Genomic DNA, 22,625 nt, shown 5'->3' with positions numbered 1-22,625 from the left:
GACCTGTGGATGATTCAGGTATGATGATTAGTTATGGACGTGGATGACTTCCTTTCAAGAAGATAGTTGAGGGCAAGGGAAGACAAAGCCCCAGGACAGCCCCAGAGGCGCCAGCATCCCTCTGCTCTGCATGACACATTAGATCTCATTGTACCAAAGGCCACAGCGGAGACAAGACCCAGGGCTTCTAGCCGGAAGTTCAGTGGATGCTCCTCTGCACTGGGGTGTAATTAAAGTCCCTGGTGATGCAACCATTTATTGCAATTTTAAATCATTATGATGACAATGTTTTGACATCCAGGATTTCGGCTTCTGACAGAGTGACATTCCAATGCCAATTCTATGAAACTCTTCCCTATCATTTCTTTTGAATGCTTACTATGTGCTGTCCACACACCATGTCAAGCCCCTCTCAGAAATTCCAAGATGCAATTACAGTTATCCTTCTTATTTTATAATAAAGGAAACTGGGGCTTAGAGGAGCTGAGCGTTTTGCCCATGGGACTTGGTTCCCATGTGGTGGAGCCAGGATGCCAACTCACATGTTCTGGGTGTGACTCCACAGCCCATGTCCAAAGTCTTGGCCACACTGTCCTCCTCTGTCCCCAGCTCTGTGGCCATGGCCTAGGTGTGAGGCTGAAGTAAAGGGAGTGAAATAACTTCCTCATCACAGTGTAGGGTCTGCATTTGTCTGTATCTCCTGTCATAAACTGTGGAAGGAGGAGAACCAGTTTTTGTTTACTGCTTCCCTCCTTCACTGTCCTCCCTTGACTAGTTGATGATATGATGACTTTGGTTTAAGAATGGAAGAGCCTAGAGTAAAATTATTTGGACCAGTTCTCATTAAAATATAGGTGTTTGCCTTGCTTTAAAATCAGATGAAATCAGTCCTTAACAAATCATACACTGTAAGGGGAGACACTGATATGGCACAGTACTACTTTTCTTTGGAACACATGCTATCCCTAGGAGCTTTTGGATTTAAATTTAATGCACATTTTTTGAGCACTTTAACTTCATGAGGTGCAGGCTAGGTACTATTGTGGGGCAGAAATAAATGGGAGCATACTCTGTCATTTCAAGGATCTTGTGGTTTAGAGACGAAGGCAGACTTCAGATGTGAGTTACAGACCAAGTCCGAATCAGAGTTATAAATACAAAATTGTACTTGGTTGTGGAGGCTTGCTTGGATAGGAGGGAATGCTGGAGAAGGGACTGGCAGAATGGGTAGGAATTAAAGAGGAAAAAGAAAGAGGGTAGATGATGTGGACAGGAATGGGAGATAGGAAAGTGCTGGGAATGGTAAGGAATTCTGGTTGTCCAGGATAGCTGGAGCCTAAGGGGTCAGACTGCAATACCGAAAAGTTAGTCATCAAAGCCAATTGAGTGAATGCCAGTACCTGAAGGATCAGTTCATAGAAACAAATTTCCTGAATTTATCAAAGTATCAATTTATCTAACATTGTTTTAAGAAACATTCATTTTGGAGGCCAGGCATGGTGGCTTATGCACTTTGGGAGGCTGAGGTGGGAGAATTGCTTGAGGCCAGGAGTTCGAGACCAGCCTGGGCAACATAGTAAGATCACATCTCTGTTACAATTTTAGAAAAGAAAAAGAAAAAAAAATCATTTTGAATATTCAATGAGTATAAATATATTCTTTTTGAATGTAGCTAATGGATACATATTTTAGCAGCATTTAAGATATTTTTGTTCAACTTCTTGAAGCTAACGATTTGTGGTTGTATTTTTGTAAATATAGTCATGAATATTTTTCTGAACATATTCAACATATATATTTTTCCTGTGAATGTAATAACAACTGCAACAATTCCTGTGGGAAATTTCCACTTTATACTCTTATCCTTTTGATTTTTCATAGTCAATTCTATTTTGCCAAACCACTAGTATTTTTAATCTCTTCTTCAATTTCACTGGAATTGAATAAACACAACAAATCTACTCATTGTCAAAAATTGAAGAAACTTTTTCCCATAGTTTTCATAGTTCATAACACATCTTATTGGGTGGGAGAAATTTGTCACATTTTATAAATTTCACAGATGATGAGTGACGTGGTTTTCATGATATGCAACCTGCCTGGCTCTCAGCTGTCTCCAGCTTCACAAGATTGTGAGGGCAGAGAGGAGCATAGAGTTAGGAAGGAGGATAATGGGAAAAAAGAGGGGGAAACTGAGTAGAAAGGGGAAGCATGAAGGCCCAGAATGTTGGTCCTGGCTCCTCCCAACCTCTCCAGACCACCTGGATTCATTCAGTACAAAGTCTGCGAACACACTTCCAGTAAGTGACTACAACTGGTAAATTGCTTGTTAGGTGAATTTACGTATTGGCAGAATTGCCCCGGTGGGGATGTATAGAGCTCATGGGACAGGACGTGTGTGACATGGGGTTCCCACAGCTGACAACAAGTGGAGGGATGGCTTCATCAGAACTGAGTTTTAGAAAGATAAGAAGCTTATGTGAGTCTTTACTCAATGAAGAAATTAGACCCCACAAAGTATGAAGGGCACTATAAACTTCCCTTCTCCCACACAGTTTCTCTCCAAGATGTTTCAGTCCCACGTTATGTAAGACTGTCCCATATTACTGAGACCAGCTTTATGTTGAGGGACTGAACGTTACCTTAGATATACACTACATTACATTACAGTCCTACATTATGTGGGACTGAAACATCTTGGGGAGAAATATTGATTGAAGGGACTCCCTTTACCTAAATGTATATGGGCTTTGTATGAATTATGGATGCATGAGAACGTCCAACCATCTGGATCTAACAAAGATGTCAAAGTAAAAGATGAAATTCACTATTTTATGGGAGTGAATTTGGTTAACTTCATATATTCCTTTGAAGACATGGACTATTTCTTTTCTTAATTTCTTTTTATTTTTATAGATTTACAGTACAGAGATTTCTCAAGAAACGAAAAATAGAACTCCCCTTTGATTCCCACTATTGAGTATCTACCCAAAGGAAAGGGACTTTTTCCTAGTGCAAACTTAGGATATGTTGTGTTCTCCAAAGGGAATGGGAGGTGGTGATGAAGATTAAAAAAAAAAGTCCTTACTAATTTTGCTTTAAACAAGTCTATATAGTCTGATTTAAAAATAAAAGTGCATTTGCCATGTATATTTTTCATATATATATGTGTGTGTGTGTGTGTGTGTATGATCATTTTTCAAAACTGCAAATTGCTTCATGGTTTATTGCTTTTGTCAATAGTTCTCACGAGGAACTCCCAATACTTCTATACGGCGACTCAACTCTTTCTCTCTATCCCATCATTTTCCTGCCTTTTTGTTTTGTTTTGTTTTGTTTTATGTTTGTAGCTTTCCTGTAACTCCTCTGCCATTTCTTTGTTAGATCATCTGGCCAATTGCAAGTCTTCTCACTCAACCTCCCTGTTTCTTTCCTCTAATCCCTTCAATCTATCTTGTGCATGTCTGCCATAACGATCTTAAAGCGTAATAATTGTGTCATTCCTCAGCTTAAAAACAAATAATTCACATCAAAAACAAGCACTTTTATTCTCCAAGGAGTAAAGTCTATGAATTTCCTAAACTTGACATTTACATCCCATTCAGACACATCTGTAAACTGTCCCTTCCCCACCTCAGACATTTAGCCAAATTGGAGTATTATCTATTGTTCCCTCAACATGCCCTGCATCCATTCTGCAATGTCTTCAGTACACCTAGTGCAGATGCAGTCTCCTCTGCAAAGCCCACTCCCTCCCTCCACTTGGAATCAATCTCTCTTCTGAGCACACAGCTTCTGCAGAGGCCAATCCTTACTGTCTTGTGCTGTAACATTTGTGCTCAGGGGTTTGTTTTGTTTTGTTTCCACTCCAAGCTGTCATTTCCTTGAAGACATGGATCCCATAACATTTATTCTAGTGCTTTATGACAAGTTGGAATTCAATGACTATTTATTAAATTGAGTTCTTTCAGCAGAAAAACATCAGCGAAGCAGCAGGCCGTGCACCCCGCAAAAACTCCATCTGGGGCTCTTCATAGAAAAGGGAAAATGGCAGCCTGGCCCTTCTCCAGGCTGTGGAAAGTCTCTGATCCAATTCTCTTCCAAATGACCTTGGTCGCTGCTCTGTTGCCTGCTGTTCTTGGTGAGTAGTGGGAAACAAGCTCAGATCAGCAACAAACAATCAAGTTCATCTGTGCATTCACTTTTAAGGCTAAAAAAGATAATGACTGGGCTTCTAGCAGAGACCCAGCTTTATCAACAAGTGGTTTATTTGACAGGCTAGAACTTAGGGAAATTTGATTTACACATAAAAGAAATGGCGTTCTAGACATTTTCCCCTAGATTTTTATTTCTCCAGGAAAGAATTTCTCTCCCAACCATCTATATGGATGATAATATGGACAGATCTATATTATCTATTGCTATGACTAAACAATTTTCACTGTTTGTGGGTTTATTCAGGGGGTGCTTAAAAAGTAAATCAGCCTGGTATTTAATTCTTGCAAAAAAAGCAAAGTTAAGATTTTTACGCTTCAAGGGCTCCACGCTTCTTCCTCCATATCATTCAAAATCAAACAGATGTAAAAAAAAAATAAATTAAAAATGTTATTTTTACCCATTTCCCAGCCACCCTGTTTCCCTTCCCTCAGGCAACCAATGTTATGTAATGTTATTTCAATACAATAATATGTTTCTGTTGAGGCAACTTGTAGGGACTTCTGACTTTGCACAGATGCATTTGAGTCAGCAGATACGGGGAATCTAATAGGTTGGTGAAGTTCATGTCTTTCTTCTTTTTCAGATAAATTATCCCATGTGTAGTAGAGAAGGGAAAAAACTTCTGCCTTTTATCATTACTGTTTATTGTTATCATTGTCATTATCATTTGTGAACAAATATATATTAGTGATCACTCACTAGGTGTATTGAACAGAGAGTATAATAGGAGTCACGATTTTTCTTGACTAGAGGTGAAAAGAATGATCCCTGCTCTAAACATCACACTACATAAACAATAAGATGCTGTGTCCCAAGGTATAAGTTTTGGTGCTCCTTGTCATTTTGGTGTCCAGGCAATTGTGGTCCTCCACCCACTTTATCATTTGCTGCCCCAGTGGATATTACGTTGACTGAGACACGCTTCGAAACTGGAACTACTCTGAAATACACCTGCCGCCCTGGCTATGTCAGATCCCATTCAACTCAGACGCTTACCTGTAATTCTGATGGCAAATGGATGTATAATACCTTCTGTATCCGTAAGTATCAACATTTTTTTTTTCCTTTGCTTTTCCTATCTTTGGAAAGTTGTCTCAGATACTAAATTTTCTGAATCTTTAGTCACCAAGAAGACAGTTTGTCAATTACTGATTTCAATGTACATACTTGAGGCATTTTTTGAAAAACAAAGCAAAACAGAAAAATTAGGGGTAGTTAATTGCATTGAAAAATAACTCTGTTCTTTTTTTTTTGAGACGGAGTCTAGCTCTGTCTCCCAGGCTGGAGTGCAGTGGTGGAATCTTGGCTCCCTGCAACCTCTGCCTCCTGGTTTCAAGTGACTCTCCTGCCTCAGCCTCCTAAGTAGCTGGGATTACAGGCATGCGCCACCACACCTGGTTAATTTTTGTGTTTTTAGTAGATACAGGGTTTCACCATATTGGCTAGACTGGTCTCAAACTCCTGGCCTCAAGTGATCTGCCCGCCTTGGCCTCCCAAAGTGCTGGGATTACAGGTATGAGCCACTGGGCCTGGTCAGAAGTCTATTCTTTACAAAGTAATCCACCAAACACTTCTTTCAAGAAATGAACCACAAATTTCGTTATGATATATTGAAAATCAGATTCACTTTTTAAAAAATTATAAAATGGTAGGTGGCTAGAAAGTGGCAATGCAGTTTTCAAAAGAACCTCACTCAAAATATTTGCTGTGTTTTGAAGAAAAGTTATGATTCACTGTCAGTTGGAAATGCATTCTGCAGTGTTTTCCAATAGTAGGGGTATACAATCGATACTTTCTCTGTTTTGTTCCTTTTGTGACATGCGTTTTTGAGTGGCCTAGGTTCTAAGTACCTGCCATAGACATAGAATGAAGCAAAGCTCTCCCGTCCCTGGTCAGCTTATTAAGTCCTGGACCATGTGTTCTACTGCTGCAATTATTTAACTGGTCATTTTTCTCTATTGGTAAAATGTACCAGAAAAAAAATGAGATCAAATTTTGTATTAATTTTGAGGTGAGTCAGTGTTAGAAATAAGTTTGAATCTAAATCTCTCTGTGTTTCTGGAAGCAGAGGTGAACCTTGGTTAATTTCTTTTCTTTTCTAATGCCATATATGTGAGTACTTGGAAGTACTAATCATCATTTAAATTTTTCTCCCAGACAAACGATGCAGACACCCAGGAGAGTTACCTAATGGGCAAGTGGAGATTAAGACAGATTTATCTTTTGGATCACAAATAGAATTCAGCTGTTCAGAAGGGTGAGTGTGAGGTAATCTATGAGCAATTTTTTATATTTATTTAAAAAATAGCTGAAGTCTTCATATATTTCAAAATTTAAAATGATGTAAAAAGATAGACGTTGAGAATTCTCATTTCCATCCTATCTCCATACACCCCATTCCTTCCTGTCCTCAAGCAAAGATCTATTTGTATTGGTTCGTATGTACCTTTCTAGTGTTTCCTTATATAAATACAAGCTAAGAAGTTATCATATATTCTTATTTTCCCCCCTTTCCTCTAATGAACCTAGTATTGAATCTTGCTTTATTGTTTACTTATCAATGTATACTGGAGATATTTCCATGTTTGTGCACAGAGAGTTTCCTCATTAATTTCTTTTTACAACTGCATAGAATGTTGTTGTGTAGTTGTGTCATGGCTTTGCCGTCCTTGTGATGGATCCATGGATATTTCCAATCTTTTGCTATTCTGAACAATGCTCTGAAGTATTCTTTTGTATGCATGTCATTTTATACATATGTAGTTACATCTGCAGGATAGCTTCCTAGAGGAGGCCTCCCTGGCTCAAAGAGTATGTATATTTGAAAATTAAAAAGATATTGTCAGACTGCTTTCCCCAAGGGTTTCATGGTTTTGCAGACTATGCAAATGTCTGTCTCTCCATAAACTCTCCAACTGTGTTGTCAAACTTTTGGAAACTTGTCAAATTTTTGAATTTTTCCCAATGTAAGAGGTGAAACTAAAATCTCACTATAGTTTCACTGTATATTTCTCTTATTGTCAGGGAGGTTGAGTATATTTTTATATGTCCAAGGGATGTTTGTATTTATTTGTGCACTAGTTAGCATGTCTGATGCCTGGTTGTTGTTTTTTTTTTTCCTTAACTTGTTGAACTTTTTATTCTTAAGTTTTAGGATATATGCATTTAGACATATACATGAGTCTGTGCATAGCAGGATTTAGGCCTTGATTCTGATATATACTATAACTTTTCCCACAGTGTGTGTGGGTGTGTGTGTGTGTGTGTGTGTGTGTATGTATAATGTTTTTGACTTGGCTATTGGCATTTTTTCTCCTTAAGGAGAAATTATTTGTATCTATGTTGTTAAATTCATAAATTTCTCTTTTAGAAATGGCTTTTGGATTTTATGTTTGAAGGCCTTCCCCAATATAAGGTTTAAAAAAATTGCCCATATTTCCTCTACTTCTTTTATATTTTCATATTTTTTAATATTCAAAGCTTTAATTTATTTGGAGTTAATATACAGTATACAGTATGAGGTACAGATTTTAGACTATATTTTTTCATATTGCTTTCCTGTTACCCCAACACCACTTATTTAAAAGTTTGCCTTAAGATCCAAAATTGACACCCTAACATCACAATTAAAAGAACTAGAAAAGCAAGAGCAAACACATTCAAAAGCTAGCAGAAGGCTAGAAATAACTAAAATCAGAGCAGAACTGAAGGAAATAGAGACACAAAAAACCCTTCAAAAAATTAATGAATCCAGGAGCTGGTTTTTTCAAAAGATCAACAAAATTGATAGACCGCTAGCAAGACTAATAAAGAAGAAAAGAGAGAAGAACCAAATAGATGCAATAAAAAATGAAAAAGGGGATATCACCACCAATCCTACAGAAATACAATCTACCATCAGAGAATACTACAAACACCTCTACGCAAATAAACTAGAAAATCTAGAAGAAATGGATAAATTTCTCGACAAATACACCCTCCCAAGACTAAATCAGGAAGAAGTTGAATCTCTGAATAGACCAATAACAGGTTCTGAAATTGTGGCAATAATCAATAGCTTACCAACCAAAAAGAGTCCAGGACCTGATGGATTCACAGCTGAATTCTACCAGAGGTACAAGGAGGAACTGGTACCATTCCTTCCGAAACTATTCCAATCGATAGAAAAAGAGGGAATCCTCCCTAACACATTTTATGAAGCCAGCATCATCCTGATACCAAAGCCTGGCAGAGACATAACCAAAAAAGAGAATTTCAGACCAATATCCTTGATGAATATTGATGCAAAAATCCTCAATAAAATACTGGCAAACCAAATCCAGCAGCACATCAAAAAGCTTATCCACCATAATCAAGTGGGCTTCATCCCTGGGATGAAAGGCTGGTTCAACATATGCACATCAATAAATGTAATCCAGCATATAAACAGAACCAAAGACAAAAACCACATGATTATCTCAATAGATGCAGAAAAGGCCTTTGACAAAATTCAACAACCCTTCATGCTAAAAACTCTCAATAAATTAGGTATTGATGGGACGTATCTCAAAATAATAAGAGCTATCTACGACAAACCCACAGCCAACATCATACTGAATGGGCAAAAACTGGAAGCATTTCCTCTGAAAACTGGCACAAGACAGGGATGCCCTCTCTCACCGCTCCTATTCAACATAGTGCTGGAAGTTCTGGCCAGAGCAATCAGGCAGGAGAAGGAAATAAAGGGTATTCAATTAGGAAAAGAGGAAGTCAAATTGTCCCTGTTTGCAGATGACATGATTGTATATCTAGAAAACCCCATTGTCTCAGCCCAAAATCTCCTTAAGCTGATTAGCAACTTCAGCAAAGTCTCAGGATACAAAATCAATGTACAAAAATCACAAGCATTTGTGTACACCAATCACAGACAAACAGAGAGCCAAATCATCAGTGAACTCTCATTCACAATTGCTTCAAAGAGAATAAAATACCTAGGAATCCAACTTACAAGGGATGTGAAGGACCTCTTCAAGGAGAACTACAAACCACTGCTCAATCAAAAAGAGGATACAAACAAATGGAAGAACATTCCATGCTCATGGGTTGGAAGAATCAATATCGTGAAAATGGCCATACTGCCCAAGGTAATTTATAGATTCAATGCCATCCCCATCAAGCTACCAATGACTTTCTTCAAAGAATTGGAAAAAACTACTTTAAAGTTCATATGGAACCAAAAAAGAGCCCGCATCGCCAAGTCAATCCTAAGCCAAAAGAACAAAGCTGGAGGCATCATGCTACCTGACTTCAAACTATACTACAAGGCTACAGTAACCAAAACAGCATGGTACTGGTACCACAACAGAGACATAGATCAATGGAACAGAACAGAGCCCTCAGAAATGATGCTGCATATCTACAACTATCTGATCTTTGACAAACCTGACAAAAACAAGAAATGGGGAAAGGATTCCCTATTTAATAAATGGTGCTGGGAAAACTGGCTAGCCATATGTAGAAAGCTGAAACTGGATCCCTTCCTTACACCTTATACAAAAATTAATTCAAGATGGATTAAAGACTTACATGTTAGACCTAAAACCATAAAAACCCTAGAAGAAAGCCTAGGCAATACCATTCAGGACATAGGCGTGGCCAAGGACTTCATGTCTAAAACACCAAAAGCAATGGCAACAAAAGCCAAAATTGACAAATGGGATCTAATTAAACTAAAGAGCTTCTGCACAGCAAAAGAAACTACCATCAGAGTGAACAGGCAGACTACAGAATGGGAGAAAATTTTTGCAACCTACTCATCTGACAAAGGGCTAATATCCAGAATCTACAATGAACTCAAACAAATTTACAAGAAAAAAACAAACAACCCCATCGAAAAGTGGGCAAAGGACATGAACAGACACTTCACAAAAGAAGACATTTATGCAGCCAAAAAACACATGAAGAAATGCTCATCACTGGCCATCAGAGAAATGCAAATCAAAACCACAGTGAGATACCATCTCACACCAGTTAGAATGGCCATCATTAAAAAATCAGGAAACAACAGGTGCTGGAGAGGATGTGGAGAAATAGGAACACTTTTACACTGTTGGTGGGACTGTAAACTAGTTCAACCATTGTGGAAGTCAGTGTGGCGATTCCTCAGGGATCTAGAACTAGAAATACCATTTGACCCAGCCATCCCATTACTGGGTATATACCCAAACGACTATAAATCATGCTGCTATAAAGACACATGCACACGTATGTTTATTGCGGCACTATTCACAATAGCAAAGACTTGGAACCAACCCAAATGTCCAACAACGATAGACTGGATTAAGAAAATGTGGCACATATACACCATGGAATACTATGCAGCCATAAAAATGATGAGTTCATGTCCTTTGTAGGGACATGGATGAAACTGGAAATCATCATTCTCAGTAAACTATCGCAAGGTCAAAAAACCAAACACCACATGTTCTCACTCATAGGTGGGAATTGAACAATGTTACTTACTTTTATGTTTTGAAATTTATAGAGGTTTTAGGGCGCATCATAATATATAATCAATTTTCATTAATATTTCAACAGGCACCGAAATGAAGGATTTTTTTGTTAGTAGTATATAAAGTTTGCTATATACACATCAGATTTACTTTCTTTTTTTGAGACAAGTTCTCCCTCTATCACACAGGCTGGAGTGCAGTGGTGCAGTCTTGGCTTACTGTAGCCTGGACTGCCCTGGCTCAAGCAATCCTCTTGCCTCAGCCTTCTGAGTAGCTGGGCCTACAGGCATGTGCCATGATGCCTGGCTAAAGTTCTAACTTTTGTAGAGATGATGTCTTGCTATATTGCTCAGGCTGGTCTAGAACACCTGGGCTCAATGGATTCTCTTGCCCCGGCCTTCCAAACTCCTGGGATTACAGGCATGAGCCACTGTGCCCAGTCAGATCTACTTTCTTGATAAGTTGTTTTGAATCTTTAATTATGCTTGTCTTTATATACCTTAAGCATGAAGATAGGAGTTAAAGTAAATTACTAATTTTATAATTACTTTAACTATTATAAAATAATTTAATGACAATTAGCATATTTTGATCATTTTTCTTATGTCTCGTACTTCTGTTTTATTAAAATTGCTGCTACATACATATTTTGCTACATAAAGATTCATAGCTCTTCACTGAAAATCAAAATCTTTAACATATAAAGTACCCATTTTGTGTAATTTAATAATCTTGGTTCTGATGTCCAACTTAGGGGGTATTAAAATTATTATCTTTGCTTTTCTTTTGATTTGGATTTGCTGGGTATAATTTTATCTTGTCTTTTATTTTTAATCTGTCTGAAACACTTTTAGGTTTGTCTCCTGTATATAACAGAGCAGAATTTTGCTCCAATTAAAGCTGTTTTTCTTTCATTAGGAGTTTACATTTATTGATGTGAGTGATACTTATAGACTTGGTTTTGTCATATTATTTCATAGTTTGTAATATATATGTATATGTATATTTATTTTCTATTAAAAATATATAGTGGTATTTAGGAAGGTTCAAAATTTGGTTCTAGTGGTGACCTATGTACCTTTAAATTTATATAATATCATTATTCCTCTTTATCTTTAGACAGTTTAAATTGGTTCCTTGTTATAAACAACAATAAACTGATCTTGTATTCTTCCCCCTCCTTCACCCCTTCTATCTTCCCTACCAGTAAATTTGTATAATTTGTATTATCTTAGTGTTTATTTTGTATTTAACATTAATGTGAAATATTCATATGTGTGTATGGTTGCTTTCACTCTCAATTTTGCAAATGATCAGGCAATAAGGGAATTTATTTTACCCTCTCTTCCCTATCTCTATTTTTTCTTAGTTATACTATTTCAGTGCTGTCTGAGCATATAACATTTATTTTTCCTTCAGTCACACTTAAAATCACATTTGTTTTGTCTTAGATCTGCATGTACAACATTTGCTACCATTTTTGTTTGTTTTGGTTAAAGTTGCCATTGTCATCTCTTGGTTGGCTGTAGTTTGTCCTATGGTGGTTTCCAAGAAAAAGTCCCAAGTGAAAATTATTCTTTGAGTTTTTGCAGGTTCAGATAATATATCTGAGGCATTGATACCTAGAAGATAATGGGGCTTGATATAGTCTTTGGCTCATCCTTTCTTTTCTTGGATGTCTTATAGGTACTGCTGCACTATCTTTTGCTAGTGAATACTACTGATCTGAAATTTCTTCTCATATGGCTTGATCTTTGTTTGACTGTCTCAAGATATTATTCTTTATCTTTGAAACCTAATACTTTTACTCTTAGTTGTTTTGGTAGAAATCACTTGGTTTAATTTTTTGCTACTATGTGATGTGCAATTTTAATATGTAGATTGAAGTATTATTTTATTTTAGTAACATTTACTTGAAATATATATATTTTTTGAGTCAAGGTCTCACTCCCATTGCCCAGGCTGGAGTGCAGTGGCACGATCATGGCTCACTGAAGCCTCAACTTCCTGGGCTCAAGCAATCCTCCCACCTCATGCTCTCAAGTGGCTGGGACTACAGGTGCACACCACCATCCCTGGCTAATTTTTGTATTTTTAATAGAGATGGGGTTTTGTCATATTGGCCAGGTTGGTCTTGAACTCCTGGTCTCAAAGAATCCACCTGCCTCAGCCTCCCAAAGTACTGGTATTACAGGTGTAAGCCACCGCACCTGGCCTAAAATAAATTTTTAAAAAGCTATTTTGTTCTACTTGGATTCCTTCTTTAGGTTATTCAATTAAGCATATGTTGATTCTCTTTTGCTTGACACCTATATCTATTAGTTTTCTCTTATCTTTTCTGTTTGTTTCATTTTTGTTGATTTTCTCATTTTTATCCTCTGTTTTCCTTATTGTGTATGGCTTCCATAAGGGAAAGTGAAAAGAATCAGAACTAAGATGCTGTTGGAACACTAAGGTGTTCCCATTGAAACAACCAGAAACAATATTTTGCACTTAGTCTCTGGGCTAGGTTGGAAAAACTACATTTTAAATAAATTTTAAAGTAAAGAAATACTTAATTGTAGTTTTAGTTAAGATATATTTTCTTGAAGTTATTATTCAATAAATTCCACAGGCTCTTAGATTGCTGAAGGTGACATTTGCTTTAGTGTTCTATCACATTGTAGGTTTATTTCTTGATGATGCTACAATTTGATATCATTGATGGTTATCAATATCCTTGATGATGCTACAATTTGTAATCATTCATATCTTTTGTTTTTTTTTTCTGTTAGCATAAGATAGAGGGCAGGAAGACAAACTGAGGAAAGAGTAGGACATGTCAAGAGCCATAAAAATGGAAGTGGTGAACTGAAAGCTAATGATGTATGGGAATAAGACACCCACCTGGAAGTCAGAGGAAGCTTCAAGCCAAAGATGGGGAGAGTGTGGACTCAGTAATCTAGCTGGTACTCTCATCCAAAGACAACCATAGAACACACTGAAGCCAGCCTTTTGTTGTTGTGCTTGAGCTCTGGATGATCTGCATTCCTGATCCCTAGTAGATGCTCAGTAACAGATTAAGGAATGAGGGTCCAAAGGAACAAACACACGCATCTCACTGCAGTAATGAAATTTTACTGAATGGAGTGCTCAGTGGGAAATGATATCCAAGAAAATATGATTTCCTTATTTTGATATGGAGTAACAATTCTATTTACACAGACATCTTTAATTTAATTAGGGTAGGAAGAATTCCATTAAAATCTTTGATCTATCTTATTCAGATTTTTCTTAATTGGCTCAACCACTAGTCATTGTGAAGTCCAAGATAGAGGAGTTGGCTGGAGTCATCCTCTCCCACAATGTGAAAGTAAGTAAAGACTCTTCTGACTTGACTATCAATTTAAACTCTGTTAGGTAATAAAGTCCCTGTGCATCTTTACAGGTATGTGTACCTTCCATTAGAATTTGCATGAATTTCAGATTTATCACGGTGCCTTCCCTGAGTATTTCTTTCTCTTCACTCACTTACCTCAGTTGTCAAGTGTGAGCCCCCTCCAGACATCAGGAATGGAAGGCACAGCGGTGAAGAAAATTTCTACGCATACGGTTTTTCTGTCACCTACAGCTGTGACCCCCGCTTCTCACTCTTGGGCCATGCCTCCATTTCCTGCGCTGTGGAGAATGAAACAATAGGTGTTTGGAGACCAAGCCCTCCTACCTGTGAAAGTAAGTCATAATGATGAATTCTGCATCAAAATGTTTGCTCTCTTTTGTTTAAAAGAGAAAGAAAGGTAAATTTATTGGGGGGCAAATGGAAAATTCAAAGATAAACTAATTATTGCTCTGATGCATTTATTTGGCCACCTGATACTTATTGCATGTTGTTTTAGAATATAAAAGCCATAAAAATGGGAGTGGTGAACTGGGAGCTAACAGTATATGGGAACAAACAGCAACAACATCTCACTGGTTTGGTGAAGTAAAAGTTTATTCTCATTCACACTGAGTTTGTTCCATGTCCAGGAGACTCTCCAGGGCAGCTGTAGTCTGTGTTAGCTTAGCAATTAGCTCAGCAAGCCAGGTTGTTTTGATCTTATGGCACCTCCTTTTCAAAATGTGCCTTCACAGTCTCTTCAGCAGACGAAGAGAGAAAGCCAATTGTGTCCTGGCTAAGAGCTTTGGCCTGGAAGCAACCACATATCACTTTCCATTACAGCCTTTTGTCTCAAACTAGAGGGTAGCCTCAGAGGACTGGGGAATGTAGTCTCGGTCTGCTCAAGAAGCGGAACTGAAAATATAATTTGCACCTATAAGATGAAACACATATGCCTGTAGGGCAAGCAAAATCTACTAAGTGCCAGAAGGGCAACAGGACAAAGCAAGTGATGATTGAGTCAAAAGAGATGTTAGTTAGTGTGCTAGTCTAAGAAATCTTACTTTACTACTAAGTTTACACAGTATTGCTTACTAACCCACCACAGGACACAATCAGACGAGGGGCACAAAAGAGCAGGATACTGCCAACAGTGCAAAATGCCTGGAGTTAGATCTGCAACAAGTGAAAGTGGCAATAGCTGAGGGCGGAAAAGTGGGCAGGGGCCAAGTTATGAAGGGCCTTGTGTTTCAGTCTCAGGTGTTCAGAACAATCATGGAGGGGAGACTTTGAAAGGCTTTAACGAGGGGAATAAATGTGCTGCATTTTAGAAAGATAACTCTGGCTGTGGGACAACAACCTGAAGAGGGTCAAAACTTAACTGACAGTCACCTGCTATGGCTTGAATGTGTACCTCCAAACTCATGATAAAACCTAAGACCCAATGTGATCGTTTTAACAGGTAGAACTTTTGGGGAAGTGATTAAGTCATGAGGGATCCACCCTCATGAATGGGATTAGTGCCCTTATAAAAGAGGTTGAAGGGAGAGCCCTAGTCTCTTTTGCCCTTCTGTCTTGTGAGGACAGAGCATTCATCCCTTCCCCCATGTGAGGACGCAGCATGTGAGGACGCAGCAAGAAGGCACCATCTTGAAAGGAGAGAGCAAGCAGACATTGAATCTGATGGTGGCTAGATCTTGAGCTTCCCAGCCTCCAGAACTGTGAGAAATAAATTTCCATCATGTATAAACTAGTGAAAGTATTTTGTTATAGCAGCAAGAACAGACTAAGACAGCACCTGTGCAACCCTCCAGCCAAAAACTGAAGGTGGCTTCAGCTATGGCATGGCAGTGGGGTTGGAAAGAAGTTAAGGGATTGTAAAGGAATTAAAGTAGCAGAATTTACAGGATTGGATGACTGCCAGGATGTGGGTGAGGGGTGTGAGATAGGGGGCAGCTTATTCTCTGCTTGCCAGGGTATAGGTCTCTGATCCCCTGGGCTGCCACTGCACTATGTAATTACCATGGGCCACTGACCCATAACCAAAATCATCTAGGAAATTAGGCCATTATACTGAAAGTTTTGGGGGCCTTGGAAATATGTTTCTGATGGGTTATGTATGACTGATTTTTATTGGTAGGGAAGTTGGAGGAGCTATCCACAGTCATCTTGAAGAAGGACCAATGTAATGAAAACTCATTTTAAAAGCTGAAATTATATATTTTATATATATACACACAGACATACATGTATATATAAATATATATTATATCAAATATAAATATATAATACTATTGGTATAATGTTATATATTCTATAAGACTATATTATAGAATATATAAAATATATAATATTATAAGTATTATTAACATAATATAAATAATTTCAGCTTTTAAAAGCCTCAGTAAAATAAGTTTCCATTACATTGGTCTTTCTATGAGGTAATTGTGGATAACCTCTTCAACTTCTCCACCAACAAAAACTAGTACTAAAAGGAGTACATATATATATATAATATATACAGATATATATGTATGCGTTTGTGTATGTGTATTCACATTTAAAATGTTTCCCTTGTATCTACTTGACATGCACATTCATCAGGCATTTGTGTTGCACTTATAACTGGATTAGCAGTGGCAGTAATATCCTTATTACCATCTATCTTTTAAAATCCACTTGTCTTTTCTCATGATTCTTTAGAAATCACCTGTCACAAGCCAGATGTTTCACATGGAAAAATTGTCTCTGGATTTGGACCCATCTATAATTACAAAGACAGTATTGTGTTTAACTGCCAAAAAGGTTTTGTTCTCAGAGGCAGCAGTGTAATTCATTGTGATGCTGATAGCAAATGGAATCCTTCTCCTCCTGCTTGTGAGCCCAGTAAGTATGGACTATGATGGAATTTCAATGTTTGGCATCTAAAGGTACCCAGTACTGTTAATATGGGTATACTTGCATGCATAGGCCCACTATGAATTACAGTAAAAATTTACATTTAGATCAATAATTTCCTTTATCTTTTTCTTGTTGGAAAGAAGAATGATTTTAATGCACTCTGCAAGGTCATATATCATCACACAAAACTGCCACATACCACAAGACTGTGCACATTCCAACCTTAAAGGGAGGTGTTAACATTGTAGAGATTATGGATTTGTATATTTATTTCAATAATTTTCTGGAATTTGATAGAAAATTGTCTTATTCTGACAAAATCATTATACCATTATAATTACTTTGAAAGACAAATAATAAATTATCCTGAGGAAAAATGCCTTTTATAACTTGTACAAAAGTATTGTGTGAACTGGTTATGATTCCAACACTCTGAAGTTATAAACTCATGTGGATTATTAAAAATAATGACAATAGTAATAATGATAACTTGGCACTAGACTAGGTGCATAACAAGGATTAACTTGACAAATCCTCCCAACAATTGTGGGCACTATGATTATCCTTATGTTACAGATGAGAAACTGTTCACAGATGTTAAAAGATTTGCCCAAGGTTATACAACTGGTAAGAGAAAGAAGCCACTGATGCCTTGTGCTCTAAGTTTTGCCCTCACGAAATGTCAAGAACTTCTGGGGATTTCTGGAACAGTGGTGGAGGAGTTTGGGGAAACCTCTCTCCTGAAGAGGTATCCACCAAGCTGGTCAAAATTAGCAAAGAAAGCCATTCAAGGTCTCTGGAGAGTGATCAATGGGATTACAACAAACTGAGAAGCATTTATTCAGCAAAAATATGGAGACTTGATAGGAACAGTGGGAGGACATTGCATTAGAACTAGGGGCTGCAACAGCTCTACCTTGTGGGAGGATGTTTTCTGTGGGCTCATCCCACAAGTGGCAATTCCCATCTTCCCCAGCTCCCTGGGGTAAAAAGTTATTTGGGGTGGATTTGGCAGCCAGTGAAAATTATATGACAGTATTTTTCAAAGATCCATGCTGTTGAAGTCAAATATTGAATAGGTGCCAGCAAACATGCATCAGTGTCTGTTCCTTCACCCCCAACTACCATTATATGGGGGGGGATCTAAGTGGGGCAGCTGGTAAGAAGTCAGTCCCCCCTTTTTCATGGCTCTATGTTGCAGAAGAACTATTTCAGTTGGCTCAGCAGCCAAGTGGCACCTCCGATCTTCCCCAGCTTCCTAGAATGGAAGAACTATTATGCGTAGGTTGACAGCTATGAATATTGGCAGTTATTATTCTCCCCAGCTCTGGGTTGTGGAATATGTGTACTTGGTAGTGGGTACAGCTGGGTGGCAGTGCCAGTTCCTACTTCCCCCTTTTCTCTTCTTACAGCTCCTACACTGTAAGAAGAACTCTAGTGTAGTGCCTGGGGAAGAATGAGTTTTCTAATTTCCCCCAGCTCCTGATCTATAGGACAGACATTCTTCCAGGGCAGATTTGGAGCAAGCTTCAAAGACTGTAAACACTCTGCCCCTTTCAAGGAACTTTAGATTAGACTGTGAAGCATATTATGCCCCAGGGAGTTGCTGAAAAAAGTAGAACAATCAGATAAAAATTGCTGGAGGCCAATTGTTGTATGTAATACCAACAGAGGTAGACCACCCAAAGACTCAATGAGAAAGAGACAGTCAAAGAGAAAACCAGAGTTATCTCTGGCAGTTAAAAAGACTGTGTACATGCCCAAGTCTGTGCTCTCTGAGGCATGCTGTTAGATGTTGCACACTTTGAAGGAAATAGACTTAACTGAACTAGTCCAATTATGTCACTAAACAAACAAGAAAATGAGGAAACAACAACAGATCCTAAAGGTGGTAAGGGAGAATCAATATCCAAAGTTGCTGCAATGTATTATCTAACATGTTCTGTTTTCAACAAAAAAAAATTGTCAGACGTGCAAAGAAACAGGAAAGAGTGACCCATGTAAAGGGAAAAAGCCAACAATAGAAACTGTCTTTGAGGGAGCCCAGAGACTGGACTTAGCAGAAAAGTTCAAAGAATTACAAAGCAGCTATTATAAATATGTCCCAAGAACTAAAGGAAACAATATTTAAAGAATTAAGTAAATGTCTTATGACAGTGTTTTATCAAATAGAAAATACTGATAAAGATAGAAATTATTTTAAAAAGAAAATGGAAATTCTAGAGTTGAAAAACACAATAAGTAAAATGAAAAATTCAAAACAGGAACTCAACAGTAGATTTGAGTTGGAAAAAGAATCAGTGAATTTGAAGATAAATTGAGATTATGCAATCTGAAGCACAGAGATGAAAAGAATGAAGAAAAATAAACAGCATCAGAGAAATGTGGGACACCATTAAGTGTACCAACATACGTATAATGAGAGTCCCAGAAAGATGAGAGAAAGAGAAAGGAGCTAAAAAACTATACAAAGGAAAAATGGCTGAAAATATCACAAATTTGACCAAAAAAAAAAAACCCAAACAAAAAAACAAAACAACACATTAATCTACATATCCAAGGAGCTTGTTGAACTCAAGTAGGATATTGCAAAAAGATCTAGACCTGGAGACATTATAATCAAAATGTTGAAAACCAAGAATGAAGAGAAAATCTTGAAAGCAGCAAGAGAAACACATCATGTACAATGTAACCCCAGTAAGATTAACATCTGATTCCTAATCAGAAAGAATGGAGGCTAGAAAGCAGCTAGATGACACATTCAAAGTGCAGAAAGATAAAAACCTCAACCAAGAATCCAACAATGTATTTTGCACTTACATATATTACAAACTGCACAATATATTTTTATAATTATTGTTTTAGATAATTTCATGTTTCATGTCTTTTATAGTAGCTGAGAGAAGAAAGGAGGGCAAGTATATATTTATAGAGTTTATTATGTTAATCTTATTCATCATTTCTGGCTCTCTTTATTTCTTCCTGTAGATTCAAGTTACCATCTGGTGTCATTTCTGTACTACAATACAGCTTTGTTCCCTCTTACCTTTCTTGTGATGTTATTGTCAAATATATTACATTTCTGTATGTTATAGACTTAATAATGCAATTATATACATATTGTTTTATGCAATTGCTGTTTAAATCAGCCAAGAGAAGGAAGAAGTAGTAATATATATTATATTGTGTTTCAGATTACTGACATAATGACCTCTGCTGATGCTCATTGTTTTACTGTGTGGATTCAAATTACCATCTGGTGTCAATTGCTTTCAGTCTGAACAATTTCCTTTAGCATTTCTTGTAAGGATAGCCTTCTAGTAACAATCAGATACCACTTCACATCCAGCAGAATGGCTATAATAAAAAAGATAGACAATAACAAATGTTGGTGAGGAGGTGGAAAAATTAGAACTCTCATACACTGCTAATAGGAATATAAACTGGTGTGACCATTTTGGAAAAGAGTTTTTGCAGTCCCTCTGAAGTTTAACCATGGAGTTACCATATGACTCTAATTACCCTCCTGGGTAGATACCCAAGAGAAATGAAAACAAATACCCAAGAGAAATGAAAACATATGTCCACACACAAAAATTTTACATGAAGATTCATAGCAGCATTATTCATAATAGCCAAACAACCCAAATGCCCATCAACTGAATAATGAATAAACAAAAAGTGGTTTATCCATAAAATGGATTATATCATTTGGCAATAAAAATGAAAAATAAAAAGTACTAATGTATGCTACAACATGGATGAACCTTGAAAATATTATGCTAACTGAAATAAGCCAGCCACAAAAAGTACATGTATTGTGTGATTCCATTTATTTCAAATGCTCAGATTAGGCAAATCCATAAAGAAAAAAAACAGATTAGTGGTTGTCAGGACCTAGGGGGAGGTGGAAATAGGGAGTGACTATAATGAATATGAGGTTTCTTCTTGGGTTGATAAAAATGTTCTGAAATTAGTTAATGGTGATGGTTGCACAACTCTGTATATACTAAAAACCATTGAATTGCACATTCTAAATGGGTGAATTTATTTGTTGTGACTTTAATCTGAATAATGCTGTTAAAAAAGAACTTTTATATTCCATTTCAAATGTCTGAAGATAAAATGTAATAAACAGCCAACGTGTAGATGTTTGCATTATATTTCCATATCATATGAATCAGTAGCATTGGGAAAGAGAGAAGAGGACAAGACCCAAGGCCCAGGCTCAAAAAATGCTTGGAGCTTGGTTTTTTTCTTGCCAAGCCATTCCTGGTATCATCTGGATGAGGGGAATGGCTCCTGTTTATTTTCCCCAATCAATCAGGAAACATAGTTAGATTTGTTTGTGAGAGTTTTCCTGCCATGCTTCAGTTCAGAAACTAAAATCTCTGAAGTGTAAAGAAGAGGAATGAGAATTAATATTATTATGCTTGGCACAGCACGTGGAAACCACTTGGGAGTGCCCTTAGTAAAGAGCCTCTCTGGAGGTGTGCACATTTGAGCGAATGTCCATGTGTGTTTTCTGGTGTGGTTGATACATCAGGCCTTGCAGGCTGATTCCAGGCTGAATGAACACATGACCCCCTTTGATAGGACAGGCTTATTGACTGCTGTGGCAACTCTAGTAATAGTGTCCTTTTGTTCTTCTTTCATGAGCAGATAGTTGTACTAATTTAACAGACATTCCACATGCTTCCTGGGAAACATATCCTAGGCCGACAAAAGAGGATGTGTATGTTGTTGGGACTGTGTTAAGGTACCGCTGTCATCCTGGCTACAAACCCACTACAGATGCACCTACGACTGTGATTTGTCAGAAAAATTTGAGGTGGACCCCATACCAAGGATGTGAGGGTGAGTTTTTGTTTTTTAATATTTTTATATATTAAATGTCCAGTATGTGCTAGGATTCTCTACTTTTAATGAATATAATTTTATCCCTCACAACAAATTTAGAATTAAGTTAATTCAACAGATTAGTAAACTGTTAGTGCCAGAAGGGGACCATAAACATGTTACAGTTTGAGGCTCTGAGAAATTGTAACCTTTCCTTATCCCAGTTCAGAATCAAATGAGAAGTAGACACAGAAGTCAAACATTATGCAGATTATGTATCAGTTTTCTTACTGGTAAAACTAGAATGGAGAATACAGCTCAACTATTGTCAGAGTCAGGCTTCCTTCATAGCTCTTACCTCCCCAGTATGGGCTTTGGGGTGTTTGGCAGAAGACAAGTTTGTGAAATAGTCATGAACGTAACCAGCTGCAAGGTGACTTGTGTCTCATGCCTCTTGAAATATGAGATGGCAGGGCTTCCTGATCTGCCTCTAGAAGACAAATCCTGACTCGTGACTCGGTATTCTCACTTCAGAAGGATAGAAAGGAGACTTTCTCTAGTTTCTGTGGTAGGAGACACACCTCTTTTATTTGTGGAAATGAGTGAGGGACTGAATGACAAGTGGATACTATTTTATGAGCCTGAGTGGAACAGACAAGAGAGGAAAAAATGGTTTCTTCTATCCATCTATCAGAACCTTGCCACTTTAGAGGTGAAGACGCTGAGGCCAAGAATACAGGGAATTTTATGCTGCATATCAGAATTTGAACAATGTGTGAAATGCACAAATAATGAAAAGTGGTAGTTTAGATCAACCT

The 22,625-nt window shown here is 37.5% G+C and overlaps 1 protein-coding gene across 1 annotated transcript in view; it reads left to right on the top strand.

Annotated features, from left to right (window-relative positions):
• Positions 1 to 22,625, top strand: part of C4BPA (complement component 4 binding protein alpha) — a 40,556-nt gene that overhangs the window by 5,172 nt on the left and 12,759 nt on the right. Inside the window, exons 2-8 of the mRNA XM_030813083.1 lie at positions 3,975 to 4,141; positions 5,073 to 5,258; positions 6,376 to 6,475; positions 13,976 to 14,061; positions 14,229 to 14,420; positions 16,771 to 16,953; positions 21,631 to 21,825. Of these exons, the coding sequence (XP_030668943.1) occupies positions 4,048 to 4,141; positions 5,073 to 5,258; positions 6,376 to 6,475; positions 13,976 to 14,061; positions 14,229 to 14,420; positions 16,771 to 16,953; positions 21,631 to 21,825 (1,036 nt within the window). The 5' untranslated portion in view covers positions 3,975 to 4,047. The remainder of the gene's footprint in view (positions 1 to 3,974; positions 4,142 to 5,072; positions 5,259 to 6,375; positions 6,476 to 13,975; positions 14,062 to 14,228; positions 14,421 to 16,770; positions 16,954 to 21,630; positions 21,826 to 22,625) is intronic.

This window comes from Nomascus leucogenys, chromosome 5 (assembly GCF_006542625.1).
Source record: "Nomascus leucogenys isolate Asia chromosome 5, Asia_NLE_v1, whole genome shotgun sequence".
Taxonomy (NCBI): domain Eukaryota; kingdom Metazoa; phylum Chordata; class Mammalia; order Primates; family Hylobatidae; genus Nomascus; species Nomascus leucogenys.
Note: the sequence above shows the minus strand (reverse complement) of the source record. Positions and strands in the feature narration are given on the sequence as shown.